General features: G+C 47.1%; 9 protein-coding genes across 9 annotated transcripts; 3 read left to right on the forward strand and 6 right to left on the reverse strand.

Moving 5' to 3' along the window:
* Positions 1–549: 549 nt before the first annotated feature.
* On the reverse strand, positions 550–2,250 carry BKA55DRAFT_528627 (cytochrome P450; the record flags this gene model as incomplete). Its single annotated transcript, XM_046189014.1, has 3 exons — positions 550–705; positions 757–1,947; positions 2,002–2,250. 3 exons carry the CDS (start codon positions 2,248–2,250, stop codon positions 550–552), a joined length of 1,596 nt encoding a protein of 531 aa, XP_046041887.1.
* A 960-nt stretch (positions 2,251–3,210) lies between these two features.
* On the forward strand, positions 3,211–5,765 carry BKA55DRAFT_585083 (fungal-specific transcription factor domain-containing protein). The gene is made up of 5 exons (XM_046194408.1): positions 3,211–3,488; positions 3,556–4,524; positions 4,570–4,974; positions 5,032–5,240; positions 5,289–5,765. Exons 1-5 carry the CDS (start codon positions 3,307–3,309, stop codon positions 5,525–5,527), a joined length of 2,004 nt encoding a protein of 667 aa, XP_046041888.1. The 5' UTR covers positions 3,211–3,306; the 3' UTR covers positions 5,528–5,765.
* Positions 5,766–5,794: 29 nt separating this feature from the next.
* On the reverse strand, positions 5,795–8,425 carry BKA55DRAFT_585086 (uncharacterized protein). Its single transcript, XM_046194409.1, has 5 exons — positions 7,987–8,425; positions 6,866–7,925; positions 6,721–6,805; positions 6,574–6,659; positions 5,795–6,514 (listed from the first exon to the last, which is right to left on the reverse strand). Exons 1-5 carry the CDS (start codon positions 8,283–8,285, stop codon positions 5,879–5,881), a joined length of 2,166 nt encoding a protein of 721 aa, XP_046041889.1. The 5' UTR covers positions 8,286–8,425; the 3' UTR covers positions 5,795–5,878.
* Positions 8,426–9,971: 1,546 nt separating this feature from the next.
* BKA55DRAFT_697614 (concanavalin A-like lectin/glucanase domain-containing protein) lies at positions 9,972–11,172 on the reverse strand (the record flags this gene model as incomplete). Its single annotated transcript, XM_046200409.1, has 2 exons — positions 9,972–11,026; positions 11,079–11,172. 2 exons carry the CDS (start codon positions 11,170–11,172, stop codon positions 9,972–9,974), a joined length of 1,149 nt encoding a protein of 382 aa, XP_046041890.1.
* A 1,127-nt stretch (positions 11,173–12,299) lies between these two features.
* Positions 12,300–13,726, reverse strand: BKA55DRAFT_585089 (Alpha/Beta hydrolase protein). Its single transcript, XM_046194410.1, has one exon. It carries the CDS (start codon positions 13,433–13,435, stop codon positions 12,413–12,415), a length of 1,023 nt encoding a protein of 340 aa, XP_046041891.1. The 5' UTR covers positions 13,436–13,726; the 3' UTR covers positions 12,300–12,412.
* Positions 13,727–14,305, reverse strand: BKA55DRAFT_585091 (uncharacterized protein; the record flags this gene model as incomplete). The annotated part of the gene is made up of 2 exons (XM_046194411.1): positions 13,975–14,305; positions 13,727–13,924 (listed from the first exon to the last, which is right to left on the reverse strand). A coding segment is annotated over exon 1 (173 nt), but the record flags the coding sequence as incomplete, so codon positions are not given.
* A 140-nt stretch (positions 14,306–14,445) lies between these two features.
* On the forward strand, positions 14,446–17,057 carry BKA55DRAFT_585094 (heterokaryon incompatibility protein-domain-containing protein). Its single transcript, XM_046194412.1, has 2 exons — positions 14,446–14,833; positions 14,950–17,057. The coding sequence occupies exons 1-2, from the start codon at positions 14,671–14,673 to the stop codon at positions 16,611–16,613; spliced, it is 1,827 nt and encodes a 608-aa protein (XP_046041893.1). The 5' UTR covers positions 14,446–14,670; the 3' UTR covers positions 16,614–17,057.
* On the reverse strand, positions 16,834–18,042 carry BKA55DRAFT_528479 (isoprenoid synthase domain-containing protein; the record flags this gene model as incomplete). Its single annotated transcript, XM_046189005.1, has 1 exon — positions 16,834–18,042. One exon carries the CDS (start codon positions 18,040–18,042, stop codon positions 16,834–16,836), a length of 1,209 nt encoding a protein of 402 aa, XP_046041894.1.
* Positions 18,043–19,182: 1,140 nt separating this feature from the next.
* On the forward strand, positions 19,183–20,824 carry BKA55DRAFT_627480 (major facilitator superfamily domain-containing protein). The gene is made up of 2 exons (XM_046196878.1): positions 19,183–20,468; positions 20,525–20,824. The coding sequence occupies exons 1-2, from the start codon at positions 19,260–19,262 to the stop codon at positions 20,690–20,692; spliced, it is 1,377 nt and encodes a 458-aa protein (XP_046041895.1). The 5' UTR covers positions 19,183–19,259; the 3' UTR covers positions 20,693–20,824.
* The last annotated feature ends 2,869 nt before the right edge of the window (positions 20,825–23,693 follow it).

Genomic DNA, 23,693 nt, shown 5'->3' on the forward strand with positions numbered 1-23,693 from the left:
TGATGACCTCTTGGGACCTTACATTCTCGCTAGCTCCAGTTACAAAATTGAATAGTTTAACAGAAACACTCATCATCCAGAGCTATGGTTTCCCGAGGGCCTGTTAGAGGAGTGGATCATTTCGCAGTCCAATCCATTAATGAGCAGCTTGTGATATCCCGCTGCCTTATAAATCCTGTTGGTCGAAAAGCAAACCTCTAAACACACCATAAAAAGCGATGTAGAGGCGCTATTTTATGACAACTGAAATTAGTTATGTGGAAGGCAATGTATTCCCCGGCCGTCTTAAGAGTAGGTGTCCCAAGGACGGGGTTCAGGTGACGTACTAACGCTGGTTCAAGCTCAGTTCTCAGCAAAGACGTTGGTCTCGCAGCTTCTGTACATATGGCTCTCAATTTTGAAACTACCACATATATGCATTCTAACGTGTATCTACTCAAACTCGACCGTCATTTCGTATAAGACGGGTAATACATGACTTTGGGCGCCGCAGGCTACTCTAGTCTAATCAAAGAGCTAGAAGGGTGTATGAAGACGATCATGCCATACTTACTCCTGGTCCATGCCTGCGTCCTCCAGGACACCAGCCTCGGTGGCTTCTTTGATAATAAGAGCCCCGTAAGCCTGGCTACGGATGGTGGGTTTGACTGGAAATGGCTCATCTACAGACTCTAGGTTAAGAATCTTCGCATTGTATGGCCCATCCTGCGCATCATTAGCAATGAAGATTAGGAATTTTGCGAGTTATAGACTGACCGGCTTGAAGTCAACGCATTGAACAAGCCTTGCAATATTAAGAAATAGACTCCTCTGCGCCAGGCGGTAGCCAACGCAGATCCGCCGTCCACCTCCAAATTGCCAGAGCCCATGGCTGATGTCCGTCTCGTGGCCATTCATCCATCTTTCTGGATAGAACGCTTCCGGCTTCTCACACTCGTTGCCAACTGGAACTTCGTTAATGGTAAAGCCAGTGCCAGCCGGGAACCTGTATCCTTCGAACTCGATATCTTGCGATGCAACGTGATCTGGCGTAAGAATGAAGATCGGACGCCAGCGTAGTACTTCCTTAGCAATCGCGCAGATAAAACGCAGATCGTCCATGTCGGAAAGAACGGGTAAGCGTGCCTGTTCTCCAACGCCGCATAAGCTATCGACATCGGCTCTTGCCTTGCGGAAGGGCTCTGGATACTCCAACATTGCCATTATCATGATATTGAGTGCTTCTCGGGTGGTATCGCTTCCAGCCTCTATCAGCTGCATAGCAAGATACATGCAATCCTGATCATTGCCCTTGTATCTTGTTTCTTTGTTAAGAAGTACGTCTCGTACGAAGGATGGAGGTGCAGAGCCATTCTCGACTTGCTTTCTCACAGGGTCCCACCACGACCGATAGACGTTATGGTTCCATTCGCCCAGGGCTTCCCAGTGAGATCGCCAGATTTGAAGAAACTTGGGCAATCGGGCGAGATCTGGGAACCAATCGATTACGCTAGATCCAATACTTCCGACGAAGAAGGTGACGCAGTTTTGTAGGTCTGCTAGTTCTTGGGTTGATTTGCCCAGGCGCTCTCCAAGTGCAATCCGATGGATAACTGAGTTAGCATATCGATAATGATGTTTATACCATAGCTGGGGTTTGAACAAATACTCGGCCATCATCTGAGTACTTTCAAGCTCCTGCCATTCCCCATACTGCTTTAAAGATGTACCGTTTAGAAGGCTATGCATGACACGTCGTCGCTCCATCCAAGCCTCCTGGGGCAAAATCAGAGATCTGCCGTCGTGGCTTACAATCCCACTCGATATAGGCATTGGAGACCTTGTATTCGTCGCACTTCCTCGCTTTGCAATGATTTCTGAGACAACCCGGCTGGAATTCAGGAAGATCCAGGTTTTAGAGCCAACGTGGACTGTCGTCATTTCGCCATAGGTGGCAAGTTCACGGAGCTGCAGTGGACTCAGCCGACATGGCATTTAGGTGTTCGATAAGAGGAAACCTACAAATTTGTGATCAGGGTCACCCCTGGCCTCCTTCAACTTATGCAAGCTTCCAATGATTGGTAATCCAGGCGGTCCAGGAGGTAGATGCGATTTGCTGCCATCTCTTAGCCTTCGTTTGCCTACAGGCTCGAAGTATTTTGCAACAACGACAAGCAAAAGGATGGCGAGAAATGGTAGAAGAGCAAGTAAGGACGCGGCCGGCGTCTTCCCAAAGGCGTGAGGGAGATAATGCGTGATTTGACTAATCATTTTATCGAGGTGTCTCGTGCTGGAAATTGACCAACTAGAACACCAGCAGCTGCATTCCTTAATTGAGCAGCACCTTTCGTCTTCAACTTATCCTTTATGTTGTTGATACAGATTTTGGAGCGGCGCAGCGTCCTGAAAAGTGTATGACGTGTAAACTCTGAGCCATGTAATCGGAACGCTACCGAAAAAGACCAGAACAGGACCAGTTATCGCCGGGTTTTAGCATAGCAACTCAAACTGGGATTCGCAATCACACGCTGTAACGCCGCCTGCAAGGGAACATTTGGTCCGCCATTGACCATGCCGCCGCATGATGCTAGGCCCACATCTGTTTGTTGCCTCATACCGATAGTGAACGGGTTCAAGCCGGCACCTCCAGGTTCCGGCCGGCATTCACGGGTTCAAGCCGCTAACCCATACGCTATTAATTACATGAGGAAGGTTAGCGTGAGGTTCAGTATATGATAATGACCAATCTCCGATATTAGCATGTTTTTTGACGTCCATGCTCCTCTGAAACTATTTACCTTTCTGGGCGTACAGGTGACTGATGGTCAACTTGGGACTAACAGGGGGAAAAGTTTTCCGAGGATGTGTATAGAAATCGGCCTCGGCACCTGGTTTCCCCTCCCCCCCGCAGTCGGAAGTGTTCCGTTGCTAAGGCCCACTGGCGCGGGACAGTCCCGGGACTACTTTCTATAACAAAGGTACTGAGATATAGGCGTTTTCTATTAAGAAACCAGTTAATAAAGGTAAATATATCTTTAAAAAAATATATAGTAACTCTATAGATATTAAAATAGTGTATAAGTCTTATTAATTGTTTTATAGTTCTTAACTTAAAATGATAACAATCTTATTTACTTTATGCTTTAATACTCTACCTTAAGTAATAAGGGGCTAGGATTGTCGGAGCGCTAGGAAGGATGGCTTTTGCCCCTCATCTGTCCGTGTGGGAGCCAATTTTTGGATCAGGCAAAACACTGCATGTATCGTGGACTTGGTCATCTACGTTATCAGTGAGCCCTGTATCTACCCGAAACGTACCCATCCAAGATGCCAGAGCAGCAACCACGCCAACGCCGTCGCAAGGTGACGCTGGCCTGCGAACCTTGCCGGGAACGCAAGGCTCGTTGCGACGGGATCAAGCCACTCTGCTCAACATGTCGGCGTCGGTCGTTAGGTATTGAGCAGTGCATCTACCAGGTCGGGAATGCGCGGACAGCATGTAGCGACAAGTAAGTAGCAGGACTTAGATAAACGAGCTCAGGATCCATCTCAAAGTTGACTGACCAAGTGTTGTAGCTACACAAAATCTCTCCACGACCGTATTCGCCAACTGGAGCAGGCTTGTTCAGCACATGGTATAGACCCTGACACTCTCCAAAGTCTACACGATAACAGGCAGGTCTATACACAAAGTCAAGCCGAGCTAGAGGCTGCCGTCATGGGAATATCACAGGGCCAAATACTCACACCTTTGTCATCAGCTGCAAATGAAAGTATCGAGAGTTCTACCAATGCAAGGCGAGTCACTGCTATGGGAACAACTACATCCGAAGAGGGCATTGCGCAATGTCGCGACACGAGCCAGGCTTTCTACGGTTCGTCTTCTGCTGCTTCTTTCTTGAATGAGGCTTGCGGAACTTCGAATCCCCTTTTGGCTCGTCAGGCATCCAGAAACCCCCAAGCCGCCACTTCACAGCCCCCATCTCTCTATTACGGCATGGAAAGGTTCGTCCTTCCACCACGGCCCCTAGCAGATCACCTCAAAGAGAGATACTTTCAACGGGCCTACTACCTCTATCCCATCTTCGACAAAGATGCTTTCGAGCATGCCTATGAGTCGCTGTGGCTACCAAGTGGACGAACCTCAATTTTAGATGAACATCGACATCTGGGCCTGGGGGAAGATCCCACTACAATTGCATTTCATTCTTCACTCAATGCCATCTTTGCGCTCGGATGTATCTTCTCAGATCTTTCTACTATGGCGAAAACTACTGCCTACGAAGTCTTCTTCAGTCGATCCAAGCAGAACATTGGCCTCGATTTGCTAGATTTGAACGACTTGAGTGTTGTCCAAACTCTTCTCCTGATAGCTCTCGTCTTACAGGGCACCCCATTCCCAGATCGCTGTTGGAATGCTGTCGGTATGGCCTGCCGGGTGGCCCAAGGTCTTGGACTTCATAGCATACCGCGGTACGATCAGCAAGAGTCACGGATATGGCGAATTCGGCGCCGGACATGGCATGGATGTATTGTTTTGGATACGTAAGGACCAAAAGACCCTGTTACTTCATGTTCTAATAATTACAGGCTGGTGAGTATGACATTTGGACGGCCGACAATGATCACCAATCTCTCTACGCTTGTTGTACCGGAGAGTATGGCCTTTGATGTCCACAGTGTAGAGAGCACTGCACAGACCAAGCTGCAATTTCAGAATGAATCTGTTCGTTTGAGTATCATCCTGGATAGCATGCTATCAAAGGTGTACAAGCCCTGGCAATGCAGGGTCCCTGACGACGGCCAGAGTCTTATTTCTCATATGGACACCGCCTGTCAGAGCATGGATATCTTCGTTGAGCTGCATAGGCGGCTTCAAACCTTCGAGCTGAGTGTTCCCAGCTCTCTCTCGTGGAACAAACCCCTGACTATGGAGTCCATCTTGCCGGAGGATGCTAAGATCCTCGCCATTCAAAGAAATGTGCTCCACGCACGGTAAGATCTCTGGTACTATGAAGCTTTAAATGAAATGCACTTACTGACTCACATTAGCTTTATATACCTACGTGTCATGCTTTATCGGCCAATCTTAACTCAACTGCTAGCTTCTGATGCCTCAGAAGATGCGGATGAAGGCTTGCATTCATCGTTCAAGCGAGACGGAGCCAGAACATGCGTAAATTCTGCGATTCGACTAATCAATCTAGTTCATGATACCTTCCGTACAGACACAACTGAAGCTTGGTGGTGGAATAGTCTATGTAATTATGCCTTCTTCACCTGTACGCATTGGCTAACCGACGCTGTAGATGCCTGCACCGCTAGCCTTGTGCTCATGACATGCCGTCTATGCCCCTCGCTGTGGGCTACTTTAGATCAGGCAGGAGTGGTAGAGTCATGGGAGAAATGCCACGAAGTTCTTGAGGCGCTCTCTTCCTTTAGCCTGTCTATTCGAAAATCCTTCGATCTACTCTTGAAGATGCACCAGACTATCGCGATGAGGCAAGAAGGTCAGTGGAAGACTTGCTTAAACCTTTACTGGAACTAACGTCGCGAGGTGGAAGACCATGGTTCAAATGAACACCCAGAACAGAACCCAGTGCATGAATTATTGGATACACTCCTGGAGGGAGATTTATCTCTCCAAGATGCTTTAACTACATCTTTCCCGTTTGACTCTGATACGATGGGCTTCCCATATTGGGAGGCAGCGAATTTGGGGGGGTAGTTCTAGAGAAATAGATACATAGTTGCTGTTACAAATGGCCAACTTCGTTGTTCGTGATTGTTCACTTTCTGCAATGCATTCATGATAGTAAGATTCAGCATTGTATTTCTGAGCAGAACTAACGCTATGTACCATTAGACAGCAAGTATCTCACGTAAAGATATCGGTTAACTACAACCTAGGGCGCTCCCGAGTATCCCGAGCCAACTCTTTTGACATGGCCAAGCCAATGTGTTCACAGATCGCCATGGTAGTGACCATCGGGTTAACACCACTCGCACTAGGAAAGACACTTGCATCTGCAACAATCAAATTCTCACAGCCCCAAACCCTTCCAAACTCATCCACAACTCCATCGGCTTCTCTGGTGCTCATTCGACACGTGCTCATCTGATGAGCAGAGCCATAAGGTGTATCTGGTGTCTTGTTCCCATGAACTTCCATTTTCTTCAGCCACTGCGAAAACTTCAGATCTGTGGCCTCTGAGGGGCTGTGGGCACCATTCGACAAACTCTCTTGCTCACGTATAAATGGTTCAAGACCGGGCAGGACAGGGTGTATCTCCAAGGCACCTTGGGTATAGAGGATCTTTGCCAAGGCAAGCATGCCTTTCAAATTGGAACTCGCGTCGAATTTGGAGGGAGTATAAACCAAACGAGGTGTGCCATTTATAGGGTCTGCTGTGACGTGGCCGCTGTCACGATCTCGAGTAATAGCAATGTACGCTTCCATGTGCCTGTACTTGGATATGAGAGCTTTATAGTCAGGCCCTGATATCCAGTTTAGCCATGTAAGACACATGGAAGGCTATCACTGGGTCAGTTTTGCTTTGAAAGTTTGTTGTTGCAAATACTGGAGAGACTTACCAGCATCGCGGGGCGCTCAAGCCTCACGCCATGGCCATGTCCGTCAAGGTTGTCGAAGCTCGATACCACGGAGGTGAGAATTCCGCCTACCATGTGTTAATAAGTGAACGCTGCTAGAGTAATGAATTCAAGAAAGCAGTGACATACCTTCCCATGGCCGTGTCTCCTGTTCAAAGATTGCTGACACAAATGATGTTGGATGTAAATGGAGGTTGCGACCAATATGCTTGTTCTACACTGGCGTATTAGCAAATCGCAATTCAGCAGTCAAAAGAGAGCCTCTGTTGTTTACATTGAGCCCACTGTTCTTCAAGATGATGGGACTACACAGACTGCCAGCTGAAACTACAACCTTCTTGGCCTTGATTGTTATCAATCTGGTGGAAGTATCCGAGCCGTCTCTTGGTCTCCAAGTGCCAGTCACGCCATATGCGACTTTCTTACCACTCTTATTTTGGAAAAGAACCTTGTCAACGTGAAAGCCTAATATGAACTTTGCTCCGCACTTGGCTGCATCTGGTAACCAACCATTCACTGGGCCTTGCTTCTGACCCATCCAGCAACCCATAGAGCAGTATCCGTCCTGATGCTCGCCATGACCCGTGTTCTGGGGTACCTGCTTAGCGCTGTACCCAAGTCTGCGCCCACCCTCCAGCAAAACAGAGTTGCCGTGATTGTGATTGATAGGCTCGTTGCTGACGCCCATGCGCTCACAGACCGAGTCAAGATGGTCTTGGAACTTGGCTGATTTGAAGAAGCCAAGACCCTTGTCGTCTGCCCATTCATCACGCACTGTGTTCTGGAGCTGTAGGCAAGCACTCCAGTTGACTGTTCCGCCTCCACCAAAGCATGACCCTGCAAGTGTAGAGATAGATCCATCTTCAGAAGATACTAAGCCTCCCTGTTCGAAAAGGTGGAAATATCCTGCACTTTGATCAAGGGGCAGCGAGGAGGTTTCGAAGTGATGTCCTTTATCCACGACCAAGACACGATAGCCTGCCATGGCAATAGTTCTTGCGACGACTCCTGCACCACATCCTGAGCCCACAATAACAACATCTGTATCGAGTTGAACATGCGTATCCGAGTTGTTGAACTGCATGAACTCGAAGGGGTACGATTCGACTGGATGCCATCCAACTGGAGTGGATGGGAAGCCAACGACTTGGTTGAAAAGGGAACTTGATCGGAGATAGACATGCTTGCCAATGATCGAGAGTTGTTTGAAGAGTACACGCAAGGTAGCTAGAGAGCTCGTTCGCCAAGAATTCAGCACTAACGTCCGATCTTGGATAGACAGATCACAAAATAATGTGAAGTACCCAGTGAGAGGGAGGACACCAGCTCGATTCCTATCATATCACAATATTAACAAACCATGTTGCAGGCAAGTTAGAAGTAGAGTTGACTTACCCGAGAAGGGAGCATATTGTGCCAATCGCAGACAATTTATCGGCATGGAGATTGGCCAACAGACGCTTCAGGATTTCTTGGAACAGTGGCATTTTGGAAGGCGTTTCGTCAAGAAAGGCCTTGAGTGTAGATTCATCACAATTCTGGAGTAGAGTATTTGTTTGGCCAGCAGTTATCGTGCTTTCAGGACAAGGCGCAATGACAGTGTCCATAATAGCCATCAAAACCTGCCATTGTGCGTCTGTCAGAGGCCCTGAGCTGGGACCTTTTGCGAGGCCAATGGTAGTACGGTTCGTCATTGTGGGGAGTATGTGTGTTACTCTGCCTCTAGGATGGATGAAATGCGAAGGTCTGACACTTACAAGCCCCAGGAAAGGCGACAAACATCTTTAAGCTCCTCGGTGACCAGGCTACATCACATGCCAATCTGGGGTAAAGGCTAACCCCAGGTTTACCCCTCATTATTCGTGTTTATTAGACACTAATATAGTTAGTTTATGGCTGGAGTCATTCCGCATTCCGAAGTACCTGGATCTGCAAGAGCCGGAATAGACCCGTCCTCGCATGGTTAAGTATAAATGCTATTTTCCCAGATAAAATGTCAGGGAATTCTGTAAGGAAATGCGACAACTCAGTTGCTCTCATCCACCTTCGTTTTAATTAACAGCCACGTTGATATTTGTACCGGATTGAAGCCATTTCCAGGATCATGACCATGATGTTTTCAAGTAATTCAGCTCCTGTTAGATACCAATTCCCTCCACAGATCTTCGGAAGCTAGTCCCAAAGCGTCGACGAATAGACCGCCTGTTCAGATTTACAGGCTCCAAGTCAATAATTAAAAGCCAGAGTAAATGCGGAGTGCTTCCGTTATTGCCGACGGCACGATTCCGTAATTAGGCTTGATGTTAGTTGGGGCAACTCGAGCTTCCATTCCGTAAGGCCCGTTAACTAAAGATGATCAAGTCAAAACCAAGCTCATGCCGAGGTCAGGATTCTGGGGCCCCAGTACCCCACGGGGATTTCCTCAGTTTGAGATGCCTGGAGTGTAACAAATACTAGACCATGTTCCTCAACACAGTGATGCCATTTCAACTTACAGCTGAAACCTGAGGCTGGAAGCGTATTTAACCGTTAACTCGGCCAATCTCTGTAATTCCATATTTCCACAAGCCATGACTCTTCCATTCTCAAAGTGGGAGAAGCTCAAGCAAGCTCTACGTCTATTATATGCTGGTATAGTGATGACCGTTGCCTACTAGCTCAGCATTTCCACTAGACAGGGACAAGTCCTGTTTAGTCGAATGGCATCTGTCTTAAGCCAGCTTTACGTGACTGTTGGAGCGCATGAAGTCTTTCGGGACCAGGTGGTCACTTTGAAGGAAAGGGTTCAGTTTTCGAGCCCTGATCTGAACTTGCATTTCCAATGCTATCAGAAATGTGCACATGACTTTATAATACTCGAAGGCCGGCAGCAACAAGATGGAAAGTGTACTCGAGATATGAAGCAATGGATGCATCGTGTCCTCATCACCTGTGTTAGCAACCTAAAGTTTAACCTTATGGCCAGCAAGTAGTTATGTAGTTGAAGCAATGGATGGTTTATTTACTGGCTACAAAATAGGGTCATGATTGAGTTCTGTATTTTAGAGATCGCCAATTATCTCACTCGAGTGTACGTTCAGTTCGATCTAGGCGTTTGTAATTAACGTATCTGCTCAGGAAGTGGCCGCTAATGGCGCCTCTATGCGTTGGTAGCCAGGCGTCAAGCTCATTGATATGGCGCACAAAGTCATGTCGCATTTGCTACGGAGTAGATATGGCATCATTGAGGCAGAACAGAATGAGCAGGTTTGGTTCTACAAACGCGTCAACGACATTCGTCACAAGAGCAATGTAGAGTCAAAGTATGTATTTACGACAAGACTTAACGCAAGCCAATTCGCACAGAACTTGGCCACTCTATATACAATAAAGTCTCAGGTTTACATCATGACCATAGCAGCAAAAGTTGCTCCAAGAGCCAACCACATCTTGGGCCAGTTTCCAGCAGCGCTGTTAGTTGAACCATCAGTAGCCGAAGCTGAAGCACTGCTCTCGGACGAAGTTGCATCAGCGCTAGTTGTCTCCGCCTTGTTGTTCTTGAAATCAGTACTTTTAGTCTCGGCAGAGTCGTCGGATGATGCTGTTGTCGAGGCCTCGGAGTCAGTCTCAGTAGTGGCCTTGGTGGTGAAAGTCGACTCAGAAGAGGATGTCTTGGAAGATGTCTTTGAGGCGGTTTCGGAAGCAGTTGATGACTCCTCATCGTCGGCACTACCACTGTCCTTCTCATCGAATTTAATGCTCTTGTAGGAACCTGTCTCGTCGCTGTAGGTGTAGCTATCAGCGGGGTTGAGATTCTCAATCATGATCTTCTGGACAGTCATGGTGTAAGGAGCCCCAGCGTAATCAGTCTCTCCACCAGCCCATTCAATAGTTCCTTCAGCGTTGTCAGGGTCGCCACCAGCCCAGATACCAAGCTTGACGCGCATGGGAGTCTGAGGGTAGTTCTCTCCTCCAAGCGCATCGGCGTACTTGAGGGAACGAACAGCGACGTTGTTGATGTACCACTCGCAAGAATCCTTGGTCCAGTGAATGGTATAGTTGTGGAACTCCTCTTGGGCGTTGGTGACTGGGAAAGTAGCGCTTCGAGTATCGGCTGCATCGTTTCCTTTGCCGTAGTAATTGGTCTGAACGTCTCCGTCTTTACCTCCAAGCCACTCCCAGTCGACCTCGTCGAGAACGTCGGAAAGAAGAACAACAGATGAGACGATACCAGTTCCGGGCGCAGCCTTCAAGTGAACCTCCATGCGACCGAAGAACATGTACCACTTGCTCTGAATGGTGGGTGAATCGCCCTGCTTAGCAACAGTGAACTCAGCACCATCAGAAGTATACTTGACAGTGCCATGGCCAGTTCCCTCCCAATTGTCCTCATCAGCACCTTTCGTGAAATCGACCGAGTATGATGAAGAAGCAAGACCTTTGTTAGGATCACATGCTGGCATATAATCAGTGCATGCTAAGAAACAAAGCGGATACTATTCACCTACACTTCTTCATAGGGTTGCACTCGCTGTAGGTCTGAGCAGTGGCCGAAGCAAAAAGACCCGCAAGGGCGATCTTGGACCACGCGGAATAATACATCGTGGGGCGGGTAAAGAAAAGTAAAATAAATAAATTAATATTAAAACGAGCGAAAGTCGTAGCAGGTAGCAACAAAGAACGAGTGACTTTTTAAAAAGAATGCAACGTTGGCCTACCACGAGAAAAACGAAAATAAAATAAAGATGCGCAAGCAAACTTTAGGTAAGTGGGAGAGAATGGTAGGCTCTGGTGGGTATATAAAACCCCAGAACGCGACAGTGTTATCTGCTGCGCCTGGCAAAACTTTTTTTCAGCTAGAGCCTATGTTGGTTTGACCATTTCTGTTACTGATAAGGCAATCGAAAGGGGGGGAGATGAAGATTGACCCGTTAATACTGGGTACCGTTGCGTAACGCAATCCTTGTCGGTGGAGACGGGTGCTCTGACGCGTAATTAACCGGTGGGTAACTCGTCACTGTTTATGGGGAACAATTCAGCTGATTCCTTGATGCCAGCATGTAGATCGGATGAGTTGGGCCGTGTTATCGGCATGTTCAAACCGTAGAGCTGAGATGATTTGATGGAGTCGAGGCATCCTGATAGCATCATCGACTTTGCCCTGACGATCCTGGTGGACTCTGTTCATTTAGTCAGGCACAGAATGAATCCTCCTGTCAGCTCGTAAGTAAGGTTTGTTTCGGATACACAATTGCAACGATGAACAAGGGGCAAGCATGGATGATGGCTCGCGAGCTCGTTCTTTTATTGCAATACGATAAATCCCACTTTGAAGCTTTTGTGACTGTTGTATGGAGCCGTAGCCTTGTTTGAGTAGTGCGAGATTTACGTAGCACAGATCGTGTGCGACACATGGTTTCGGTTACCTTCGATCAATGTCCGAGAGCCCGAGACTTGGAGCGCCCTTGCAGTAAAAATAGCAGATGCTAAACCTAATCTTGCCAAGGCCGCTGAGTCAGTTGGTATAGGGTAGTGTTCTAGAAATCACGATGAGGGGGAGACGACATCAAGTTCACAATGTACAGGAAATAATGCTGCCACGGAAATATCATTATGCTTTATATTCACTCTGTCTTATTTCTATATGGCGTTATACTAATTATTGGAGATTGTAACCATTTCTTGACGTTGAGTATTGTTGTCCTTCTTCCAGATGCAGAACACAACAAGTCACTTTATAACAACCTCACACCAGCTCAATAAGAATAACTAGAATACTCTCAATAAGAGATGGAAATACATTATCCTCTTCATTATAACATAGTGAAGCTAGTCTCCATTATTATCTGCTCGGAGCAGCACTAAGCCACAAGCCCAGCTCAACTCCAATACGTGCTCCCTGGTCAATCATGCTGAGATGACCAGCCTTATCGATAACGATAACCTCCTTAGCCTTGAGCGAGTTCCCCAATCTGTGCGCGACTTCGACTGGGAGCCACTTATCATCAGCTCCCCAGATAATCTTGATTGGTAGCTTCGGCCCAACCTCTCCATATCTCGCCTCCACTTCCTCCGTGGACCTGGAGTTGGCTTGGCACAGTTCGCGAATGAAGCCTCGTTTTCCACCTTCCCGAAGCCAAGGCTCTTTGAGCATCTGCATTGTCTCCTTTGGCAATTCGTAATATGCCGCATCGCTGATATAACTCTCTAAAATTCCCTCAAAAGCTGTATTGGGGAGTTGCTCAAAGAGCTGGGGATTCTCAGCGATGACTTTGAAGAGAGGCTGACCGAATGGTCCAATCGCGACAACGTCGATGAGGCACAGGCTTGCATATGGCAAGTCATGGAGGAGATATCCTCGCAAACTGACAAGACCGGCATTATCATGGGCTACGACGTGAGCCTTTTCGTGAGTCCAGTCTGTTTGCCAGGATTTGAAGAGCGCAGCAAACACCTCTGCTTGTCGCGCGAGGTTACTATCATACTCTTCAATCGCGTTTGAGCTGGTCTTTGTTGGATCTAACTTTTTCTCTGCAGGCGTGTCGCCGAAACCAGGTCTGTCGAAGAGATACACGTGGAATTGACGTGACAGTGAGAGGGCGAAAGGGACCCAGACGCGAGATGACCAGGGAGTTCCGTGAACAAATATGAGAGGGGGAGATTTGGGATCACCCAATGAACCCCATTTCACATCATAGCTGTGTGCTGAAGTTTTGTAGTGAAAGCTTCGAGTCAAAGCTGTAGGGTCGTTTTGTGATGAGGTCATTATGAGATTTGAGTGAGTTTGAGTGTTGAAGTGTTCAAGTGAAGGGAAACGTGATATGGATTGAGCGCAATGGAATGGGAAATAAAGGAGAGTTGACATTCATCAAGGTTTCCAATTTATACCCAGATGGTGGCCAATGTGATGGAGAATATGATGACATTTGAGTGAAATGGAGGGTGAGATAAGTGAGATGACGCTCCCGCGCCTTTATTTTGACGACTCACTCCAAACAACGAAACCTGCTTCGAGGATTTTTGCAGCGAACGCTCTGGGTCAAACAGAAGCGAAAGTGGGACGGATTGACCCTAACCACTTATGGAGTATTTATACAATGATAGTAGTCAATTTTGGTGTAGAATATAATGTCATTTGAGCGAGAAGCAGGCAATTTTAATCAGCCTTTTCAGCTTCTGCTTCTAGATTCGCGCCCACCAGTCGCAGCTCAACGAATGGTGACGTGTCAGAGAAGCATATTAGAAAGGAAGAATAAAGCTGAGTTATCATTCACTAGGGTGCCTTATCTATATCTAGCTAGTAGCTAATTTAACATGATTAATCTCGCTGAGTATAAAGTAAGTCCCATTCTTTCTATAATATAAAGTCAGTCTTTTTTACTTTAACATAGTAAAGATTCTTACTCTAGTAAGTAATCGAGGTGCTTTAAATACATATTCGCTATTTATAGTCTATTTAATAGTATTATAATAACAATTTGCAAGGGCAGCGACATATAACATCACTTCAGGATAACTATTTACCTGGAGCTGGAAATCCGCGGCAGGGACATTTGGAAATAATTCTCGCAGAAAATCTATAACTGTAACATGCGCAAGACGGTAATCAGGACAGGTATTTTCAGGCATTGCTAGGCGAGTCTCTTCAGGGTATTGAGGTTAATTGCTTCGTCGGCAGTATGATGCTTTTTAGTCAATGTAATTAAATATAAGATAGAAACTTTAAATTGAAGTAGAGTCCTACTTTATTAAATTCGAGTGGTAAAACTGATCAATCAGCTGCTGCCACATCATACCAAATGGCTGCCTAACTTCACGTGCTTTTTAGGCAGTTAAGATCAGTCTGATACTGCGTGAGAATCTTCTACTTGTCCCCCACGATCAGTAATATACCGTACATAAGCCATGGCTGGATGACAGACACAATGATGACGGCTTCTAACAAGACTCATCAGCTCATCCTGCAGTGTTTTCCAAAGGTTATTGGCGCACCCACTGTCTACTATAACCCTTCCGGAGCAGCCGTCTTTGTCAGAAGTTCGCCTTTGTGGAGAGTCTGGATGTGTCTCTTGTCAACTAATTTGGGATGGTGTATCCCGTATGTTTCCTGGATTTGGCTCATGGAACGACACGACGGCCTTTGGCTTTACTCTTCACGAGAACAGCGCTCAGTGGCTGAGGATTGGCATTGCGCGTATAGCCAGCGATGTCGTTCGTGGCGTTCCCCGAGAATGGTTTGACTTTTACTGGCTGCCTGCTAATGGTAAGTTTCCTTTTCTGTTTTCTTTCTTCTCCATCTTCGGACGTGCCACTTCCAGTAATGGCCTCTACCGTGTAACAGATAAAGGAACTAATACAATACTGACTGTAATGTAATAGCTCGGTTACCTTCTTGCGTAGTGGAACTCAACAACCCGCTAGCACTACCGCATGTTCCTCAAGGAGGTAGGCAAGTTCGCACGTTACCAAGTACTATCGCCGAAACAAACAAGAGCGACCTTGTGAGTAGAGCATCACCAACTATAAACATTGACCAGATACGGTTGTGGATGTCCTTATGTGAATCCAGTCACAACACATGCAAACCTCCTGATAATCAGCAAAGAGTCCCCACGCGCTTGATCGATATAAATCTGGGCGAGAACACGTTAGACGTTGCCTTGCGAGACATAATTACCGTGCCAAAGCCATATATAGCTCTGAGTTACTGCTGGGGTAGCTCTCTTCCACTGCGGACCCTCCGTTGCAACTTGGAAAGCCACAAGAAGGGGATTGCCTGGAGTGCCTTGCCAGTCTTATTCCAAGATGTGGTACAGATTGCACGCCTTCTTCAAGTGCAATACGTATGGATCGATGCACTTTGTATCATCCAAGACAATATGGCGGATTGGACGATAGAAGGGCCTAACATGGCAAATTATTACGGCAACGCATTGTTGACTGTTGCAGCCGATACCGTACCTGATACGACTGCCACGTGTTTTCCCAGATCTACCAGCCAGCCTATAGTTCTCAGCATAGCAGATGGCTCAACAAAAGTTAAGGTTACAAAGATTCCTGTCCATGTCAGCATGAAGAGCATACGATTCGAAAAGAACCCGCCGTTGTCTATGCCCCTATTCTCCCGTGCATGGGCATTCCAAGAGAGGCTGATGCCAGTGAGAATACTGCATCTTGGACCAGAAGAGCTTGTTTGGGAGTGCTCCTCCGAGCTGTGGTGCGAATGCGGTATGCCTCCTGACATATGGAATGGCAGACCGGAAAAATCCATCCAACCATTTCGTGTTTCGCACTACCATGCCTTGGCCAACGGCACTGATCTTGGAGTATACTGGCACGATCTCATTGAGATGTACCTCATTCGTCACTTGACCTTTGGCACCGATAAACTGAACGCAATCATGGGGCTGGCGAAGCAGATCAACAACAGCCAGAATAAGAACTCTCCGCTACTAGGCAATTATATCTTGGGACTCTGGTCGTCAACGTTGGAGAATTCTCTGCTGTGGTCTAAACGTGATAGGGGACATTCTCGTAATAGTCACTTTCCAAGCTGGTCTTGGGCGTCGATTGAAGGAACATGGTTATACGAGAGGCTATCCCCGTTATCTGGATTCGTCTCGAAAGCTACAATTCTCAGGACCCCGCCGGAGTCATGGACTATCGACCCAACCAGAGCAGCTCGCAACTATGGATTGGTTATTTCGGGCTACGCTGTAGATGCTGTTCTCGTCGCTTCTAATCTCCTCGCTGGGCAAAACCAAGTCCAATGGACGCTACGCACTGGTTTTGAATGTGACAACGATATGGAACTTATCGTCAGCCTTGATATTGACTTGTATCACAGAAGAGGAGACCAAGCCGCAGAAGTGACCTGTCTACAGCTAGGTTTCTCGGAAATTCGCTTAAAGCAGAGGTCTTGGGGTCTGGTGTTACGGGCGAAAACGGATGATAATATAGAATTTGAACGAATTGGTATAATGACTGCCTCTGAGAATTGGTATAATGCTACTTCTAAGAGGAGGGGTATTAAAATTCTTTAAGTTATATTTATAAGATAATAACCCTATGCCTTTATTTTCATAACTCACTTTAGGTGTTAAAACCTACTCTTAGAAATTTTATAGTAAAGGCTTTAGGCCAAAAAGGAAACAGAGACTTCTTAAAAGCCATATAGTATCTTGTAATATAATGGTAGCCATCTCGGTGTTGAACGGAATGTCATTTAATGAGATGGAGGTCATATGCCATACAATGCCAATCTCAATGGGCTTCTTCACCTTCTGCCTTCGAATTCACGTCTGCCAATCGCAGTTCAACGAATGGCGACGTCTTGGAGAAGTATCGCTTCGTGCCCTGAAGTTGCCAGAACCAACACGCTGCACCAAACAAGTCCATGTCCGCCACGTATGATCTAAGACCAGTCTCTTCTTCGTTGTTATCTTTATAACTGGCTTCGATCTCAATCTGAATGCGCTTCACCTCTTGGGCGTGTCTTTGCGACATCGCAGCGACTCGTCGCGCTGCCTCGTATAGACTAATCTTCTCCGTATGCATCAGCACGGCCAGCAGATTATTCGTATCCTCGGAAAATGTCTCTTTCTCAAATGAGAAGATCTCATTGAGTAATGAGCCAATTTTCTCGCAATGCTGCTGCATCTGACGGATCCGCGGAACAGCGTTATGTTCATCGGAGAGAAAAGTACCCATAGCTAGCTCCACGAAGAGAACCGTGTAAATCATCCCCGAGTTCCGTAATTTGTGATCCGCGTATTCTTCAACGGTCATGTTCTTGGCCTCGTTGTAGATCAGAGTATGAGACTTGCCAAAGTCCTTCATGGCTGCGCAGAACTTGCCCAGCCATATCTCGAAGCGCTTCTCGCTAATCCGACGACCGCGGATATGCATGCGCATGGAAAGCTCGTGGATAGCTCCCAAAAGAAACGGATCTGTCTCCAAGTCCGACATCATCCCGCGGCACTGTTTATAAGCGAGGGGATCCTGCATTATACGCGCAGCGCATATGATACCGTCTGCCAGCCGCCGTGGAGTGTCGCGTAGCTTCTGGAGGTCCCTGGCCAGACGTTGTCCCGTCGGAGTCGCCTGAATCGCTTTAAGAATGGCAGCGCTGTCGAAGACGTCGTCGTTGACAAATTGAACGGTCATGAAACCCGTGGCAAGAAAGATTCCTTCGTCGTCAGCGTTCGGGTAGAGATAGGCGCACATGGACGCCGTCTCGTTGACGATGCCCTTGATGAGTTTCTCGGCGCCGAGTTGCTCGAGATGCGGATACAGCCATTGCCGAACTTGCTCGATGACCCAATCTGCTCTTGGGTGGACTTTGTGCGGGGATGGTGGGTTGTACAATTGTGTCAAGGGAATCAGAGCTTGAGCAGAACCGCCGGATGGTAGACTTATGAGACGATCATGTTCTGGATGCTTCCTCGAAGTTGGACTTTCAACGGTTGCCATGTTAAATTACCTCTAAGCAAGGTATTATCTGGAGCTGTCGAGACTGTCTTATGTATTAAGAAGTTGAAATGGATTGACTCCAAGGAGGAACAGCAGATCTCTTTATACTGCACCAAAGAGGGGGTTCCAAGACATGAATCTAAGACATCAAGATAACCGACTTTCCATTGTAAGGGATTGTATCAGGCATTAAGAAGGGCAATTAGTTTATCCCTTATATATATAATATAGAATGGCGTATTATTAACTTCTATGTAAATGATTAAGGTTTTGTTTATATCCTTAACCTTTTATATTATTTAAGTGTTTAAACGTCTAATACGCAATTGAATCTAACGTCACGTCTGACAATCAGATTCACCGGCACTGTGGCATGCATTAGCCGTACCGCGATGAAATACGTAGCACCTTTCACGTCCTCCTGATACGGATGATTGGCCTGGCAGAGAAAGAGGATTCCCGAACACCTTCTGCTTTCTCCTCGCCCTTCTGCGGCACGGGAAGAGGCGCCGCTTACCACCCACTCGTGAAGGGTACAGTACCCTCTGGACAAGATACGTCTGACGCGAGTATCCAGCGTCACCATAATAAGTGAGATCTTTATGTCAGCCATTTTTTGACATTTCTTTTTAGAATGCTGCCAGGACGCGCAGGGAATTAGGAAGATCCAATTTATTAAATATGTAATGGCCACATCAATAGCCAAAATTCCCCGCTTGCTCCAAGGCATAAGTATAGCATTTTAGAGCGAAAGGGTGATGCTAAAGAGCCTATCTCGCATCACTAGCGAAAGGGTGAGATACGTAGATGAGCCAATTAATGAATGACCCCACGCCTTTGTTTTGACGCCTCATTCCAGGCACCAAAACCAGCTTCAATTGACTAGTTGAAGATGCAGTAATTGGTGCTCGCACTCACTCACTGTAGCTACATTCACGAGTAACTCTGTATTACCAAGTGACAAGAATAAAAAGACAATATTTTTGCAGACCCGTTTCTGGAAACGCGATCAATTTAAGGTATTCTGGCGGTCTTGGCAATTCTGGGCGCGACTGATGATGTAACACGCGCCCTTCAATTGACATTAAGGATAAGTATCTTCGTGGCGACCAGACTTCCTTTCTTTCCAAATATCTTCCTACATCATCAGATCGAGAAAAGGGCGCATGGTATCATAGCTCCGCCAAACACTGAAATACCTTGGCTGCGACGACATCATGTCGACGACTACATCCGTTCAGCTTGAAGCCTACGGCAACGGCACAACCTACGAAGCCAACACCACCTCGACTCTTCGTCCGACAAGAGCAGGTCTCGCAGAAAATGCCTCAACAAGCCATCCAGAGTCTGATGACCCAGCACTTGAAGCCTCACGTATCGCTGATAGCACTGTCCCCGACGGTGGCCACGGCTGGGTTGTAATCGGTGCCTGCGCCGTCGTCGCATGGTGGGTTATCGGACTCAGCTACGTCTGGGGTGTGTATCAAAATGCCCTCGTTGAACGAAACGTCGGATCTCCTCTGGCTTTATCCTTCTGTGGCTCGTTATCACCAGCTTTGATGGCTACGGTCGGAGTAATCGTGTCAAGAATGCTACGGACATTCGGGACACGCAAACTCAGCTCCGTTGGAATCATTCTCATGGCTCTTTCTCTCATTGGTGCGAGCTTCGTCACAGATCACCTCGTTGGATTGATCTTTCTCCCCGGTATTCCTCTCGGCCTTGGTATGGCTGGTTGCTTCATGTCTTTCTCCCTCGCTCCGGCGCAGTACTTTATGAAGAAGAGGGGATTGGCCAACGGTATCGTCTATGCTGGTGGTGGCTTTGGCGGTGCAATTATGAGCATCGCTACCAACTCGCTTATTGAGAAGCACAGCGTTGAGTGGGCTTTTCGCATCACTGGTATCCTGATTGCTGTTTCGGGACTTCCAGCTGCCCTTCTGATCAAGGAGAGGACGCCGTTGGCAAAGACCGGAATCGTTGACTGGAGACTCTTCCGACAACTCAACTTTGCTATTCTCTTCTTTGCTGCTGGCATTGGTATCTTCCCTCTTCTCGTTCCACCTTATTTCCTTCCTCTGTACTCTCGATCGATGGGTCTGAGTACAAGCACTGGCGCTGGACTTGTTGCAGGCTTCAGTTTTGCGTCTGCCGTTGGTCGAATCATCAGTGGATATCTCTGCGATACTTTCGGGCCGTTGAATACACTTGCAGCCTTCTTCCTCGGCAATTCACTCACTATGCTTGCCCTCTGGCCTGCATCGACGACACTCGCGCCCTTGGCGGTTTTCGCAGTGCTCAATGGTTTGATGAATGGCGGATTCTTCTCCTCGATGCCAACTGTTGTTGGAAACGTCTTTGGATCTGCCAGAGTATCAACAGCTATGGGCATGGTGATTGTTGGCTGGGTAGCTGGTTATCTTTTCGTAAGTCCACATATCACTCCCCTTGATCGATGATAAAGCCGGTCTAACACTTGCAGGGGTCTCCCATTGCTGGATTCCTTCTTCAAGCACATGGAGGTGCAGATGAGGGACTGGGTGCATATAGACCTGCCATGTTCTACGCTGGCTCGATGTCAGCTATTGCTACTGTTCTGACTGTTATCTTACGGTTGAGAATCAGCAAGAAGTTGATGGCAAAGGTTTAGCCTGTCACTCAAAAGACAGTTACATAGGATCAAGGATATAGACTGAGGAGAAAGTCTCTGGGCTCACTGCAAATGTTTTGTACTAGTTAGATGTATTCATTAAATATATAGACAAGAGTATGTCACCCGTGTAACATATTGTATTTCTCCACTCCTAAAGGAAAAACAATAGCTTGCTTTTATCTACCCCAAGAGATATAAAGCTTTACTATATACATGAACTTATTTCTTCTCCTTCTTCTTATTCGCCATACAAGTTGGACATCGGTCATTGTTCGTATACTCCACCGAAGTCGGGTAATGAACCCCGGTACAGCGACCATCCTTCTTATAGCCCTCGCACATTATCGTAGGCTGGTGAGTTGTTGTCAGAACGTAGAAGCAGACGCGGCACTTGATGACGTCTCGTTTGGTGGTGCACATCTCGGGTGAAGATTGCTGCACTAGGTATAATTTGACCGGTTACAGCATGGGGCTTGTTTCAGACTGTAATGTTGCTAGGAAGGGTATAATTTTTGAAGTTTAGGGCAGAGAAATTGAAGTTCTGGTGATATAATTTATAGCCCTCATCTGTCAGTGAATCGTTGATGAACACATCTTAGAACAGAGATATAAGCGTCATCTGATATATTTCCATTCGATCTCAATATGCTTCTCATTCATTCCCTCAATCTTCCTGTCGAGATATCGGATACAGTCACTAATTATATTCGTCTTACCGCAGTTCTAAGCAAATGGCCAAACGTCTCAACGTGACACTTGAAATCGGGTTGTATTAGTGAGTCACTGCATCAGTGTAGCTAATAACCAGCATCTTCCTCACTTATTCACTTCCATATATCTTCCCCTTACGAGACTGATAACTACGGGGTTGAGCTTCGAGGCTTGCAAATAATACATTTGTCCTCCTCTTTCTCCTTCCTGCAATGGCTGCACTGGTAAATCTGCCAGCTGTCAATTTATGTTTTACCTTGTTGCAGGCAGCGGGCCCTCGTTCTAGATATCTCTGGCATGACTGAACATGCATTGTTCTCGTGATTTCGTTGCCGCAGGTTTTGCAATGTCCCCGGAACGGTACACGTTAAGAGACTTTTGAGCTTGAGCTCGATAATGGCCTAAATAACCAGGTATTGGGGAACTGATGGCATGGGAAAGTGGTGGCTCGGAGTGGTGCTCTTCCTCTAAATACCTTGACTGCCCTGCCAGCAGTGTCGTGGTGAATGTATGAGGTGCTTCTTTCTGCACACTTGTGAGATGCACTTCTCGGTATTGATCCAACTGTCTCGCGCTGAAGAATTGTTTATTCAGCACAAGTAGCGGTCTAAGCTTTCTCACATGAGCTATTCACAACTGAAGAGACTTGAGAGTCGGCTCAGGTTATGTGGTGCATGTCTGCAACACCTGAAATACCATCCACAACCCCTCTTTCGGCATAACCCCTCTTTCGGCAAGCAAAATAAAAAAGCCACCACCAAAAATCAACAACTTCACTTACACAGAACTTGACCGAATTGATAGAAATCCGTGAAATTTTTCGTTTCATAAATCATAAATAGGGTTTATCTATTGTACTCTGGTTTTTTTCGCCACCCGCCGCGACCGCCTGGGTGGTTGGTGGGGTATGTTTTCCTCTCTGACTTCGATGACAGAACCAGCCTCCGATTCTGACTCTTGCTCGCTTGAAGAGACAAATTCCACCCCAACAGGCATATAACGAGTCGCCCCTTCTGGTATGCACTCTTTACTAGCTAGAGTCTCTCCAAGAGTCATAAAACGTTTGTTAGGATTCGGCACCGCCTTCCTCTTCTTCCCTCTTTTCAGCCGAGCCAATTCTTCCTCTAGGCTGGCAATCCTCTGCGTATGCGCCGCTACTGTCTGCTGTTGAGCTTCAAAGCCCTTGGCTATCACGTTATACCGTCTCCGCGTCTTTGGTGTTTTGTTCAACCCAAGGTCACGAATTTGACGGCTCGTCTGTGGCGTATCGTCCGAGCCAAGATAAGGCCTGGGTTCAGGAGTCACTCTTGGGTTGCCGTTTGGCCCATCTTGTTGGATTTCAGGGTGCCGTAACGCTTTCGCACGTGAAATTGGCCAGTTCCCAGTGACCCTCCAGCCAGACAGTATGTTCTTCTTGGTCATTCCAACTCGGCGAGCCTTGGCGTAGGCCCTGATGAAATTGACCTTGTCCATTGGAGCGGAATCAGTCAACGAAGCGAACTTTTCCAACTCTCGTCGATATGCAGCCTTCGACGCATTAAATACTCCATTGTCCAGTGGCTGGAGTCCATGAGAGCAGTGTGCTGGTAGATAGCAGCAATAAACGTTGTTCAAAAAGCACGTGGCCATCCATTCATCCTTCCATCACTCAGCACTGATCTTGAGGTGGGGAAAATAGTGAACATACTGTTGCATGGCTTCCATGACCATCTAAAATGATCAGTCTCGCATCAGAGTCGTCGGCAGGCGTAGTCTGGGGCAGATAAACTCTTTCAAGCCATTCAATGCCTATGTGGTCATCAGTCCACCCGTTGGGCGATGTTATATAATACCAGTCTGCTATCTGCTTGAACTCATCAAGAAACCACTGTTTCTGGAGTTGTTTCCCCTTGAATATTATGCCAGGAACTAAAGCGCGGCCGTCAGCGGTGATAGCTTCGATGAATGAAGTCCAATTCCGAGTTTGTGGTCCCTTGAGAAACGCCTTGCGCTTCGGGTCCGCGCTTCCAACGACCAGGCTATCTAGACCTGAACCCAGAGGGTTAGTCGGCCAAAACTCAAGCATTGACAGGGAATAGAGGTGAATGCTTGCCGAAACCAGTCATAATACCCCCCTCATCAACGTTGACGGTGTTTTCAGGCTTGATCCAACCATATTGGCCCTCCCTGATATCAAAGTACCAATGAACCGCTCTAGGTGTGAAAGAGTCGAACCTCTTGGCTTCTTGACGTCTGCCCATCTTGGTCTTTAGGTCTGCACGGCGATTGATAAACTTGTTCACCCAGT

Source organism: Fusarium redolens (genome assembly GCF_020744475.1).
Source record: "Fusarium redolens strain MPI-CAGE-AT-0023 chromosome Unknown BKA55scaffold_29, whole genome shotgun sequence".
Lineage (NCBI taxonomy): Eukaryota > Fungi > Ascomycota > Sordariomycetes > Hypocreales > Nectriaceae > Fusarium > Fusarium redolens.

Excerpts from the sequence above, each read along its gene's own strand:
- BKA55DRAFT_585083 (XM_046194408.1), top strand. The coding sequence starts at position 3,307 with ATGCCAGAGCAGCAACCACGCCAACGCCGTCGCAAGGTGACGCTGGCC. Across the intron at positions 4,975-5,031 it reads AGAAATGTGCTCCACGCACG|CTTTATATACCTACGTGTCA; the intron begins GTAAGATCTCTG and ends GACTCACATTAG. Across the intron at positions 5,241-5,288 it reads TTGGTGGTGGAATAGTCTAT|ATGCCTGCACCGCTAGCCTT; the intron begins GTAATTATGCCT and ends CCGACGCTGTAG.
- BKA55DRAFT_585086 (XM_046194409.1), bottom strand. The coding sequence starts at position 8,285 with ATGACGAACCGTACTACCATTGGCCTCGCAAAAGGTCCCAGCTCAGGG. Across the intron at positions 7,926-7,986 it reads ACAATATGCTCCCTTCTCGG|GAATCGAGCTGGTGTCCTCC; the intron begins GTAAGTCAACTC and ends GTGATATGATAG. Across the intron at positions 6,515-6,573 it reads TTGAGCGCCCCGCGATGCTG|CCTTCCATGTGTCTTACATG; the intron begins GTAAGTCTCTCC and ends ACCCAGTGATAG.
- BKA55DRAFT_585089 (XM_046194410.1), bottom strand. The coding sequence starts at position 13,435 with ATGTCAACTCTCCTTTATTTCCCATTCCATTGCGCTCAATCCATATCA.
- BKA55DRAFT_585094 (XM_046194412.1), top strand. The coding sequence starts at position 14,671 with ATGTTTCCTGGATTTGGCTCATGGAACGACACGACGGCCTTTGGCTTT. Across the intron at positions 14,834-14,949 it reads TTACTGGCTGCCTGCTAATG|CTCGGTTACCTTCTTGCGTA; the intron begins GTAAGTTTCCTT and ends GTAATGTAATAG.
- BKA55DRAFT_627480 (XM_046196878.1), top strand. The coding sequence starts at position 19,260 with ATGTCGACGACTACATCCGTTCAGCTTGAAGCCTACGGCAACGGCACA. Across the intron at positions 20,469-20,524 it reads GGGTAGCTGGTTATCTTTTC|GGGTCTCCCATTGCTGGATT; the intron begins GTAAGTCCACAT and ends TAACACTTGCAG.